The sequence below is a fragment of the Lontra canadensis genome, unplaced genomic scaffold (assembly GCF_010015895.1).
Source record: "Lontra canadensis isolate GAN:19392208 unplaced genomic scaffold, GSC_riverotter_1.0 scaffold39, whole genome shotgun sequence".
NCBI classification, from domain to species: Eukaryota; Metazoa; Chordata; class Mammalia; order Carnivora; family Mustelidae; genus Lontra; species Lontra canadensis.
Window position 1 is genome coordinate 14,516,576 of NW_022631033.1, and position 12,931 is coordinate 14,529,506.

General features: G+C 50.5%; 1 protein-coding gene across 1 annotated transcript in view; it reads right to left on the reverse strand.

Moving 5' to 3' along the window:
* Positions 1–622: 622 nt before the first annotated feature.
* ENPP6 (ectonucleotide pyrophosphatase/phosphodiesterase 6) overlaps positions 623–12,931 on the reverse strand; it is a 105,907-nt gene continuing 93,598 nt past the window's right edge. Inside the window, exons 7-8 of the mRNA XM_032869882.1 lie at positions 5,552–5,675; positions 623–968 (exon numbers count right to left, since the gene is read on the reverse strand). Coding sequence (XP_032725773.1) covers positions 763–968; positions 5,552–5,675 — 330 coding nt within the window. The 3' untranslated portion in view covers positions 623–762. The remainder of the gene's footprint in view (positions 969–5,551; positions 5,676–12,931) is intronic.

Sequence of the window (12,931 nt, forward strand, 5' to 3'; positions counted from 1 at the left end):
GCCTCACAGAAGCTTGGGTCTGCTGCAAGCTTTTCTGCTCCTCAAGCCAAGGGAGACATTTGTGTGCACTCCAGACTCTGGGAGGGCACCCACAACTTCTACCTTGTTCTATGAATTCTTCAGTCCTTCATACTTTTGATAGGTGATCCAAGCTAAGATACGCCCTTTCTGGGACTTGGTATAAAATGAAAAACAAACAAACAAACAACCCCCCCAAAAAAACAACAAAAAAACTCAAGTCCATGAGCTGGGCCAGAAACAGAAGACAGCTTTGCTTTTATGTGGGCTTTGTTTTTCTGGGCTGGAAGGAGCAGGGCAGGATTGCAGCTCTAGACCCCAAGGATGGCTCCTGGGTGTGGAGTGGACACAGACAAGGGCCTGCTTTGTGCAAAGCAGGACAGAGACGGGCCCAAGACCCCATGCACTATCCACTCGAGGTCTGCTTGCCCCATGGGTCGGCTCCTACTCAGCTCATCTGAGTGACCGCATGGGGACAATGCAGAAGATGACATGGAGTTGAACCAATGAGGAGCTGGATTTTCCTTACCTCCAGAAGAAATAAAGCTTGGGGTTTTTGGTGTTTGTTGGTTTGTTTGTTTTAAGAAGTAAGGACTTTAATGTATGGAATCATCCAAGAACAGTACATTTACAATTTTGGTGGCCTTGATTGCGTTAAGGAAGCTATTATTCAAATAGAAAATGAAAACCATCCCACCGTGGAGGCACCCTTGGCTGAACATTTGGGGACAACAATAGCAACATCTATACGAACAGTAGGAGGAGAATTGAGACCAGAAGCCAGCCGTTCAGCCGGACAGACAGAGCCGAGCCGGCCTGCTCCTCCAGCATGCACATCACCCTGGACCAGGAGCCGTTGTTGGGCAGGGGAGTGATGCCCGCCACGTTGCACATGACATTGTAGACATCCACGGATCTGATCGGAGCAGCTCTGAAGTTGGATTTGAAATCTGAAAGGGAAAGGCAAGCAAACAAGTAGTCACAGCCATGCCTGGGGCAGAAAGGAGCCAAGTCACGACACATAGAATTCTACTCAGGCTCCAGGCAGCTTTGGGATTGGAAATCAGCTCTGTCAATGGGGCGCGGCCAAGTCACGGTGAACGTGGAAGGGGATCTGGAAGGGCTATAGCTTACAAAAGGAAGCTGTTCTCTAGGGCTCAGGGAGATGAGCTTCTTTAGAAAGACAAGTCAGCAGACCATCTTTGTACATAACTGTGGACCCTTCCTGACAACAGAGCTATCCTGGAGAGGCAGAAGGCATCTCCATGTTTGCTGCTCATTTCTGCCGAGCCCTGGAGAGCAGCTGTGGTCAAAAAGGCTGACTGTCTTGCTGAGCCCCTCAAACCCAATTACACGCTCTGCTTATCTTCCAGAACATCTATCTAGCAGCAGCTGGTTGGCCAGGGGGCCCCTGAGCCACTGAGGAACATTCCTTCATTTTCCTGCCACATTGAGGTCTCAGGGCTTCGTGGAATGTGAACCTGTATGGTTGCCTCAGTTCTGGCCACCTCAGAAACAACAGCGATGGTTTCTTAAATATGTTTGGAGAATCAATGGAACATTCATTGGGAGCCTTTCGCTGGCAGCTCAAACAACTTAGCCGAGGGGAAAATGAGCAAACTGGTATTGGAGTTGGGGACCCAGGTGAGGGCATCAAGCACTCCTCGGGTGGAGGGAGAAGAGTGCTGTGCTTGCTTCCACCCTGCGGCTGCCCCAGACTCCAGTGGTGATGCAGGATTCTAGAAGGCAGGGGCAGCCGTTCACAGCCTAGTGAGTGCGGACGGATTGCAGAGAAGAGTCCACTTTCTCCTTCTCCACAGGAGGAAAGAGGAGGCTGAAAGCCAAGTCCGTGTCTGTTCAGAGAGTGAGTGTAAGAAGTTAGTAGTGTACACAGCAGTTTCTCTTTTGGGCCCCAAACTGGAGCTATATTGAGACTGAATTCTAGAAGGAGGTTTTATCTAACCATGAAGGCCTCTGCTAGCGCTTCCAGTCCATATAAGACTTTGAAAGGAAATGGGTGGTTTGGGGGCTGTAAAGCCAAGTTGTCTCCCTCAGAAGATAATCCTTTATAATTGCTCTTCTCAAATGATCACAAGTACTTTAAAAAGCAAACAAACACCAATGGCAACAGAGTTCAGAAGTGCTGACACCAAATGCTGCTCTTATATTAAGCCTGAAATCACAAACACAGAAGTTCTATTCAGAAAACGCGCCCACAGAGTATGTTCGACCCAGGCCTACTTCCCAAGTGATGGGTTTTGCTCACTTTGGAGAGGTAATGTTGACTCTAGCATAAGAAGTTAATGGGCTCTGCAACCAGCCCACAGCTGCTTAGTAGCTGGGCAAGCCCAGGAAAGGGTATGGGAAGGGTACCTAAACCACGGTTCCAGGCACAGTGCATCTGCTCAATGAGCGGTAGCTGTTCTTAGTAATAAGTGTGTAGAATAAACACCCCACAAGGGAAAACTATGGACTGGAAATATTTACCCTATAAATTATTCGGAGGATTCACTTTATTTGGGGGGCAGGAAGGATAAGGGATAAGGCAGCATCACCTCATGGTAAAAACTGGTCAAAATCTGGAACCTGCATGGAGAGGAGATTTAGGACTGCCCCAGAATCCCAGCCCTTCTCAATATCAAGGCGATGGATTGCAATGAGGTGAGGACAGTGGTGAGACTTCCCCAGAGCAGAATCAGCTGTGGTATGAAAAACCAATGGAAAGCTTGTCCCAGCCATGTGGCAGCAACTCGTCTCCCTCCTTGCGACTTGCTATGGACCTGGGTGTGATGACCACACCGCCTCCCCACATGGTGGCCATGTCCTTGTCATGTGTGTGGGTGGAGATGGTGTGGGGGTGGCAGACAAAGTAAACTCAACATGTCCTTCCCCAGCCTTCCAAATGCCCGTGTCTTTAACACTCAGTGGGAGAAACGGAGATCAAGCTCTACTGACAATAAAATTATTAGAAAACATTTTACATTGAAAGTACAAAGTTAAATCCTCTGCACGTAAGCAGGAAGGAGAATTGCCCCCCCCCCATTCCATCTGGTTCATGAATTCCTATGCTGCAGTGCTAGGACTTTGCGCCCAATGAGTAGAAGATCCAGGCTAGAATGAGAGCTTCTAGAAAATTCCTTAACAGCAGAACAATACCAGATGCAGCTGGGGAGGACCCGGCCAAGCTCTACTAACTCAAGGTGGCATGTTGAATCTGGATTGGCAATCCAGGTTATCTCCATGAATTTAAATTTTCCAGATATTGAAACTGTTGCTCCTAAAGAGAGAAGGTTCTGCAGCCGCACGCCATGCCTGGCCACCTTGGGCTGCTCTCCGGGTGAGGCTCGCTAGCTCACAGGCAGCTCACCGACTCACACTCCTGCCGTCTTATCTTGAAATGTGGAGTTCTCTGGGGCGAGATTAGGTGGTTCAAATTAGAAACCTGGATTAACCAGAGAAAGGCTATCTTCCAGAATTATTTCCTTTTCTTTCTGCCGGACCAGACTTACTGACTTCTAAGCAGTACCTGAGCAGCCGTAATGATGCCCGGCTTCCTCCCTGAATGAGAAGCGCATACAATTAATCAGGAAGGATGTACCTTTATCTCACAGTGCAGCTAGATAGCTATTAAAGGCCTCACTCTTAAATTTTCTTCAGAGTAAACAGTCAGTGTGTAAAGCTGTTCAATTTTTCATGAGAACTGGAGCCAGAAACGTGATGGTTTGAGGGAGGCTCTCAAGGCGGTATCTGCCTAGAAGCATTTTTGTAATGGGCCCAGTCCACTTCCATCAGGGGTCATCTCTCTCTCTGTAAAAGCCTTTGGCTTTTGGTTTAATAGGAGCCTATGATGGAGGCTTTTGTGGACAGACAAACTTTCCGCTCTGAATTTAACTTTAAGCTCATGTAGCTTTGGATACTTTGTTTTAACATTTTGGTTTGAGGCTAGATTTGCTCTATGCCTGAGACCATTGCTTATAAACCCTCCTTCTGCTGACAACTGGTTTGCATTCACGATCTTACTTCTCTCTTCTAAGGAAGGAAAAAGTTACGCTTTTGAATGAAAGCCTTGATGTTAAATGTTCTCCCATTTAAAGGCAGCAGCCGTGGAAAGTCTCCAGCCTAATCCATCCAACAGTTGACCTCAACAATGTCCTTGAGGCTTCCTTCGTCGTTCATTATGTTTTTGAGCTTTGGTGAACTCGTGTTGAATGTAGTGTAAGAGGTTAATCTGACCTGAGGTGTGATTGACAGGGAGCTCCCACTAACTCTCACTAGTTCATGGCCGTGTGCCTAGACATCCTCTGAACTCTCTTGGGCCAATGTTGTGAACCCAGTTAGCACTCTGTAATGTTGGCTGCCACTGGTACTGACACTTGCTTCAGGACTTGGGAACTCGTATCACATATGAGAAAGGACCTAGACTAATGTGATTCCCTAGGCTCAGGAGGTGGAGCACGCAGAAATGGACAGCCAGGTGTTGACAGCAGCTATTTTGCGGTAAGTAGAGTGACCCAAGGCAAACATAGATCTTTTGTCTTGCTACATCAAGAAGAAGAGCAGACCTTCTAGGCATGATTTCTAACCTATACTTGGAAAGGGAAGCACGGACTGTCATGGGCTGAAACATTATAATCTATGTCCAGAAGACAGCATTTGGAATACAGACGTCAGGGTAAGTTACTACATCTAATAAGGATAGTGGACAGTAGTGAGACAGGAGACTAGCTTATGAGCCAGTCAACTGAGGGCTAATGGCTGCTGAATGCCTCTCTCTCTTTTTTTTTTTTTTTAAAGAACGAAAGGGGTGTTTGGGTCATAGTATGGACTTTGAGTATTTGATAAACTTCTCCACAATGTGAATTCACAGTCCTCTGTCAGTTAAAGCAAATGACCAAACAGACCCTCTCCATCCCCCCTCTAATCCAGCCTTAGAAATGTATCTGGTCAAGGAAGGCAGAGTAAATTTGCTTTCATCCAAGGACATCCAGATGTCCCTAGGTCTTCTGGCTCATTCAAAGTCCATCTCAAGGTCATTTCCTAGCCTGGTCTTGAGCACATCCCAGCTTCTGGTTGGGCCCTAAACCGAATGACCCACCCTCACAGGGTTGGGTGCTCTAGACAGGGAGGACCTGCGGAGGAGTCAGACCCTGTGACATGATCACGTCAGCTCAGACTCACAGCTGTCGGCAACCTGGTGTCTGATAAGCTTTCCTGGACATCAGCTAGCTGTGAAATAACATTTTGATGAATTAAGTAAAAAATGAATCACAAACATGTGGAATCCATTTTCTTCACCGCACTCAAGATTTAAAATTTACAAGGAAAAGTATTTGGCCACGTTTGCCAAACCTAAGAAGCATCTGAAAGCCGGCCAGCCAGAGATGTTTCGTGGAGACCAGCTGGATTTACTCAGCTTTGCTCATAAAGAGGGTCCGTAAAGAGATCACTTGAGCCTTTACTAGTGCTGTCAGCCCCTCCTGGAGACCGCTTCCTTGGGAATGGAGGACAAAGCATGTGGTCATGTCTTGCCTACCGGGGCCAAAGGCCAGGAAGATTCCCCTCATGTCCATGAGCTCGTTGTCGTAGCCATGCCACCCGTGCTGCCAGCCTTCCCTCTTGCCGGTGCTGTTCATCCAAAAAGGAAGTGTGTCTCGATTCTGAAACCAAGAGAGGCAGTCATATTACACTGCGTCCCAGCCATTGTGATGAGTGAGCTTCGGGCCCACCCACCGTGGGATCTCCTTCTCAGCATTCCCCACTGGGGTCCTCCAACCTCAGATCACGTCCTACTCCATCCAGGTAGCACGGACCTTGGGAGGCAGCCCGTGAAATTGCCAGAGAACTCTACCTATAAAGGTATTTTCTGAGCAGGACGGTACCTCGTCCTCAGTTTGTAAGTCACTAAATATATCACGTGAGAGACAGAAGGGATGTTCAAGTGTATCTTCGGTGTAGAGAAAAGTATATTTGGCCTTTGTCCCAGGTTCCAGGCCCAGAGCTCCTAAAACCCTTGGAATTTCCGGAGTGATGGGGTCGTTTTTGTTATTCATAATGAGCCCCTTTCTTCCATACCTGAGTGTCTGTTAACGAGATCGCTGATGGGTGGGGGGCTGCGGAGCTTCAGGAGGTCACTGGAGGGACCAACCGTGAGATGGGGATGTCCTCTGACCTCTAAGACTGCGTTCAGTCTTGTGGCCTAGGACGGAGTCACCCGTGCCTATGCAGTGGCACCCGTGTAAAAACCCTGGAGCAACGTGGCTCAGGGAGCTTCCAGATGGGTGAACAAACCACACGCTTGGAGGGCGGTGACCCCAGAGACAGCCTGGGGGCTCCGTGGCCCTCACCCACCATCCTTTGCTCTATGCCTCTCTGAGTCGTAGCCTCTGTGAGAAAACTAGTCATAAATAGAGCACATTTCTGAGCTCTGTGATCCAATCTGGTCATTTATCGAACCTGAAAAGGGTTGTGAGAATCCTGCAATCGGTAGCCAAGCCAGACACCAGTGTGTAGCCTGGGGACGCAGGACCCGGGACTGGTGTCAGAAGTGGGGACAGTCAGGTGGGATGGAGCCCCCTAACGTGAAGGGCTGCTCCAGCTCTGGGGTTGGGACTGAACCGCAGGACACCGACTGCTGTCGGAGAGTTGTTGGAAAACACAGTGTTGAACTGAATCACCTTGTTCTTCTAGCAAAGCCATCAAAGCCCGAGCCCTTTCCGCCGCCGCATCCCACCCCCATCTTTCCCCTTCTCGAACCGCACCCTCACGACCCACTGGGGATAGTTAGTTTCCTCCTCTCCATTCAGTCAAACGTGCGAAGATGGCATGGCCGTTCCTCTTACCCAGGCTGGTCACACCTTCGTTTCCGCCAACGGCCTCCATTTGGGGTGGGGTCTGGAACCATCACTTCCCTGTCACCCTCTTTCCTTCAGAACTCAACTTCCTCAGAGGGCAGATGCTGGCTTATGCGACAGCCGTAGGTCCTGAGGGGGCCGCTGCCAGCTGGACATGTCCCTCGCCCTTCCACACGGATTACATTCATGCCTGACGGTCAAGGCACCTCTGCTGAGCAGGGTCTGAGATCGCAACCACTTCAGATGCAGGAAGAGGAGTGGACTGGTCGTAGCCAACGCAGGAAAGCACGAGTCCCAGGAATTCACAGGTCGGCTCATAAGACGTGTCATACTACCAGCGATTTAGTCCGCTGGGAGCCTGTGCTGACAGTGGATGACCTTCCCACTGCACAGTTGAAGGAACTGAGGCCCAGAGAGGTTAAGGGACCCTCTTAAAGCCGCACAGCTGTGGAGAGGCAGGACTGGGATTGGAACCCAGGTGGGCTGTCTCCTGGTCTTCATGTACCATCCACGGCCCCACGGCCAAAGGTCACTGCCCGTGACCTTGCCTCTTTACTCACCAAGGAGTGTGGCCAGTTCTCAAGTGTATAGAAAAAAGAGTTTTAAAATTGGATTCCACTTTGTCCCTTTCTGGTTCTGCAAGCTGGCTCAGATCCTGGGCAAGATACTTCTCGGAGCTTGTTTCCCCGCTGGGTGTTATTATACCTGCCTCCCAGAGTTTCTGGAGGAGGACAGGACTGTGCGCCATGTGCCCGGCACAGAGTAGATGCTCAGTAAATGGCTGTGGGATGGTCACCAGATGCCGCTGGCTGTGGGGCGGGGTACGCTGGTCCCGCACAGTGGGGCAGTGATGGTTATGGGGCCTGAAGTCCCCTTTGCTTAGTTAGCTGTCATACTGCATTGCACACCCATCCCGTCTCACCCCATAAATCGCTCCTTTGCTTTCCAAATCACACTATATCACTGACTCTCCGTTTCCTGAATTTCCATAATCCCCTGTCCCTCCTTCTCCAGCTGTAGCTTGTATTTTTCCACGGGAACGTTTTCATTAACTTACTGCATTTCTAACCTGTTATACCATTTTTGTTCTTTGTCTGTGGTGATGATCACAACACATCCCAATTTAGCTTTGTCGGCTAACTGGAGGTGTTGCTTTGCCCGTCGGGCTCCCGGGCACTGATTCCCGCAGCACCAGATAGAACATTCTCTTACTGACAACCTCACCACCTGTGACCCCCACAGGACATATGTGCCCTGTGACAAAGGGACAGATGAAAGGGAGACGAAGACGGATTATACCTGATTTACGAATTCCAGTCTGGATTCCACGAACACAAACATAGATCCTTGAAAACCTCAGCCTGACGGTAACTGGGGCTTTGTCCGATCGCAGGTGAATGTGTTCCTTTTTATTAAAGTGACAAGTTGCTCCAGTGAAACAACTGCTCTTACTGATTCTAAAAGTAATAAGGATCTGGCAGCTTATGGGAGAAGCTAAGCATATCCCGGAAGTGACTGAATGGGTGATAGCACGTGCGCAGCCTTAACTTCCAAATGGCATGAGGACGATTTTCTCCCTTTCCTTTCCTGGTGGCTTCCCCTGTTTTTGTTGTGTGACCCCACATTGTCACCCTAGATGCCTACAGATGAGGTCCTGCTGATGAATGTGTGTCCCAGGTCGCTCAGCCTCCAGAGTAGAAATCCCCAGGCTGCGGATCCTCCAGCGGCTGGGCGAGGAGACCTAACCCCAGCCCGACTCTCGCAGGCCCAGGGACTAGCCACAGAGACCCACCTATGAGACCACCTATGAGACCACCAGAGCCACAGAGACATCACTATGTCTGGGGAGGTGCCCAGAGCCTCCAGATTTGGTCAAAGCTGAGACAGGGGTAGAGGAATGGTGTTGTGCGCGTGTCCATGGGGCAGGGGGAGGGCAGTGTTCCTAAGCTGGGGTCACTAAGAAAACTGGGCTCATGGTGGGGTTGGCAGCCAGTTCCCAGGAAACACCGGGTCCTGCTGCAGCATGTCATAGAAGGCCCCAATAAGGGCTCCACCTGGAAGGGGTTTCCCCCTCATGAATAGGTGAAGGGGGGAATCTAGAAGGAGCAGGGTCTTGTTGGGGAAAGGAGCCCCAACAGGGGTGGGAGATGTCCTTATCTTCCCATGGGAGAAGGCAGGGATCTAAGAGCCTGTCCATTTTGTTCCACAGCTCAGCAGACGTGCGCTGAGCTCTGAACCTGTTGGGCTCTCTGCTAGGCTTCTGGCTGAGAGGCACGGAGGAGGAAGGCATTCTTTCCCCTGAAAGAGCTTATCTTTCTTGAGGAAAGATGAGGGGTTATGGCCTCTGAGTATTGATTCCTGAGGTGGCCGGGACAGGCAGTGGGGTACCATGAGGCCCTGGGGAGGCCTGTGGTGGGAATCACTGTCCGTGGGAAGGGCGAGCCTGCATAGTCGGGGGACCCACTGTGAGAGGCCACCCAGATGGCTCCAACAGAGCGTGGGCAGGTCCCGAGGCGTCCCCAGCAATGAACCTCTGGGAGCTCTGGCTGGGGGGGAAGGCCAGGCCAGGCAGGGACAGCTTGTTCCACCTCGTACGGGAGAAGCATGAGAAGGAAGCAGCCACGGCAGAGAAACGTTGGCCGGCATGAGGAGGAGAGAGGACCTGGCGTTCTCCACTCTCAGTGCCTGCCTGAGGTCGTGCCAGTCAACAGGGTGACCAACCATCGCACTCTGCCCAGGACTGAGGGGCTGCCGGGACACAACACTTCAGGACAGTTCCAGGGAAAACCAGGACATGCCGGTTATTCTCCAGTGAATGCTATCCTGGAAATTTAAATAAAATCTTCACCAAGTGTAATTTGTTCAGAACATTCCAGAGCTTTCCGGGACCCTTCCTCTATACACAGGTAGGGAGACGTGCTGGGACCTTCCTTTGATGAGCTACTGAACTAATTAATCATTTCTGACAGGAAAGAACCAGAAAGAGCTCCACAAGCAGAAATGCTGTGAGAAAGGGTAATTCTGTTCATACACTCGTGTTCCTCGATCTCGGTGCCTGCTTCCCAAATTCAAGCAAGCTGAGGGTAGGCACTTCCACGTGCGCCAGGGGCATCTTTATGAGATACGAGTTACAGTTTCCCGCCTAGATCTTTGTCTCAATCATCCTTAGAATTAAAAAAGAAAAAAAAGAAGTCACGTTCACTGTTTACTGCCAAATCAGCAAACCAGTTGACGAAGTTTCTTCAACACTGCCTGGAGGCATCTCTGAATTCGCCATTTTATGGCGGATTCAGTCCGTTATGGTGCTGAGCTGAGAGGTACAGGGAGCACGGTCAGATACGGGGGTAGGGTTGGGAGTGAGGGTAAAGGCAGAGGGAGGGATAGAAGGACAAGAAGCAAGAGCAGCTGGAACAATCCGTGTCTATGGTTCCTGTCTGCACGTAGCCAAAGTCTTTGCTTTAGCAAAATCTCATTTTTTCTTTCATTATTGCATGCTGGGGCTCCGATAGCACATAGAGCTCTTGCCTCTTCCTTCCGATTTCCCCTCAGTGTAGATCAGAAAATGGTTGCTAAGCTGCAGACAAAAATACTCCTGAGGAGACGGGAGGGCTGCTGGCTGCCAGGACAACATCTGGGCTCCAGCTCTTGCTCTGCACCCCAAAATGACTCCGTGTGGGGAGGCTGAGGATGCGGAAATCCACCCTGCGTGGATATCCTCCCTGGCGGGGGGAGCTGTGGAGGACTGTCTGGTGCCTCCTGCTCCGTTTGACTTCCGGTCCAGTCTTCCCCACTGGGAGCGCTCACTGTCTACACCGCTGGTTCCCATGCCTGGCCGTGCAGACACTGCCCTGAGCTTATCCTGGGTCTGATTTTGGGTATTTGCATTCAGTAGGCCAGGAGGAGGCAGGGAATCTCTCTGTTTAATCATCTCTGCCCAGATGATCAGGGTGCAGAGTCAGGTCTGGAAACCCCTGGAAACCACTCACCAGGCAGCCATCCTGTGCTATGTCAAATTATCTGTCCTTTTCTAAGGACGCTTCTTATTTATAGTGGATAAATCATCACCCCTCTTTCCAACCACTAACCGTACAAATCTACCAGGGGAGGTGGGGTCGGGCACCAAAGTCTGTCCCCTCCCTCTCTTGAGGAGGTCTCTCTCCAAATCTCCAGGGCTCTGGGGAACCCAGGGGAAATCTGGTCAGATTAAAATACATAAAACGGGAACATCTATCTAAAATGAAATCTACTTTATTCTCCTAGGACATGGTTAGAAGAGAAACCTCCCAGGTCCTGGAAACCACAAAATAAGCTTCTGACATCACCTCAGACTGAAAGAGGTGCCCGATACTATCAAGTCGGGGGTGGCTTCAGTTCAGACTCGGTGGCAGTGACGACAGTTTGGCTGGCTCTGGTGACTTTGCTGGGAGGGTTAATTTTGAGCAACGGTTTCAATCACAGACCTGTTTCTTGGATTTCCCGTTGCTCCCCAAGACGCTTCCTGTTGCCATGGGTCCTCGGACCCCTGTGGGAACGGTGGTGGGGAACACTCCGGGCTAAGAGATGTCTCTCTAACAGTGTCTCTGTGTCTTATGGACCTTCGTTTCTAACACAGCACCTAACTGCTCGGGCCTCGGCCCTGGTGTGACCCTGGAAAGCCTGGAGGCCACACACAGCCCAACCCTCTGAGCAGAAAATGCCCGACAGCAAAGGCAGCTTCAGTGAAGGGCTAGAGATGCGTGGATTGGGCTCCCTTCCCCCCCCCCTTTTCCCCGGGATTGTGTTTACTGAAGTGTGCCACGGGTTGGGGGGGGGCGGCATGTGCTCCCAGACGACCCTAATCACCCCCAGAAAGTCAGCAGCTCCCAGCACCGGACATCCGACTTCCTGAAGCTCAATTAGTTGGGCCTGGACAGCCCCACTCTGGCTGCCACTAACACTCAGAAGCCACATTTTCCAGATTGTCTTGATTTCCCCAAATATTTTGGGTCCACGCCTAACTGCCACTCAACCCCAGGCCTTAGAATTGAGCCTGGCATTTCATATCCTTTGCCAGTTTTCAAAATAAATCTTGCCTCTGGAGACAAATATTGGCCTCCCTGAGAAGCTTGGGTCTGGCTTAGCTGCACTTTTTTCAGGCAGGAGTCCGGAAGATCAACAGCGAGCACCATGTTTCACAATCCTTCCGCAGGCTGGGGCACCATCCTGGCTTTCTGAGCACTGTGGCATGAGGGGGACACTGTCTAGGAGAGGCTACGGGACTTAGCCCCTGCAGCAGCGGGGAGGGGGTACTGGTGAGAGCCGGTGTGTCCCACACCTGGGCTCCAGCTGTAGACTCGCGGAAGCTAGACTTGCCATCACTGGTTTGAACACCTTCCCCCTGTTCAAGTTTCTTCTCTGGCTACTGATAATGAGCCCAAAGGAAAGGCCTTCCTGACCCAGCAGACCTCTCCGTTTATTTGGTTACTGATTTATAGATATAAAGCGAACGGCCTGGGAAGAGGAACCCAGAATCAACCGCCTTAATATGTACTGATTCATTTAGTAATTCATATTCCACAAACATGCACTGAGCCTCTGCCACGTGCCAGGTTCCACGGAGGAAAACGAAGGCAGAGACGCCACGGGGCTGCCTGCAAGGGGTTTCTAGCCCAGGAAGGAGGGGTTCAAGGGCATATGGACAAATGCAGTCTGTAGGGGAGTGATTCCAGCTTTTGTGGGAATGTCAGGATGGAGGAAATTAAGGGAGAGCTGGGTGTTTCCTGGGAGAGACGGTGATTGAGCTGGGCTAAAGGATGGATGGGAGTTGAGGAGGAAAGGGCACCCCGGGGTTCTGACTGATGTTACCAGAGCCCGCTGAGTATAGGCTGATTTTTTTTTTTTTTTAGGTACAGGTGTCCCCCGCTTTTTGAAAGTTCGAGTGACACCACTTTGTTTTTACAAAAAGAGCTACTTTATTGGTAGGTAACCGAAAGAAATCTGAGGAGGGTTTTCGCTTCTATGAATAAAGGTGAAAAGCAAAAATGGTGTTCAATATTGGGTTTTCATAGGGACCTCGTGCAGCC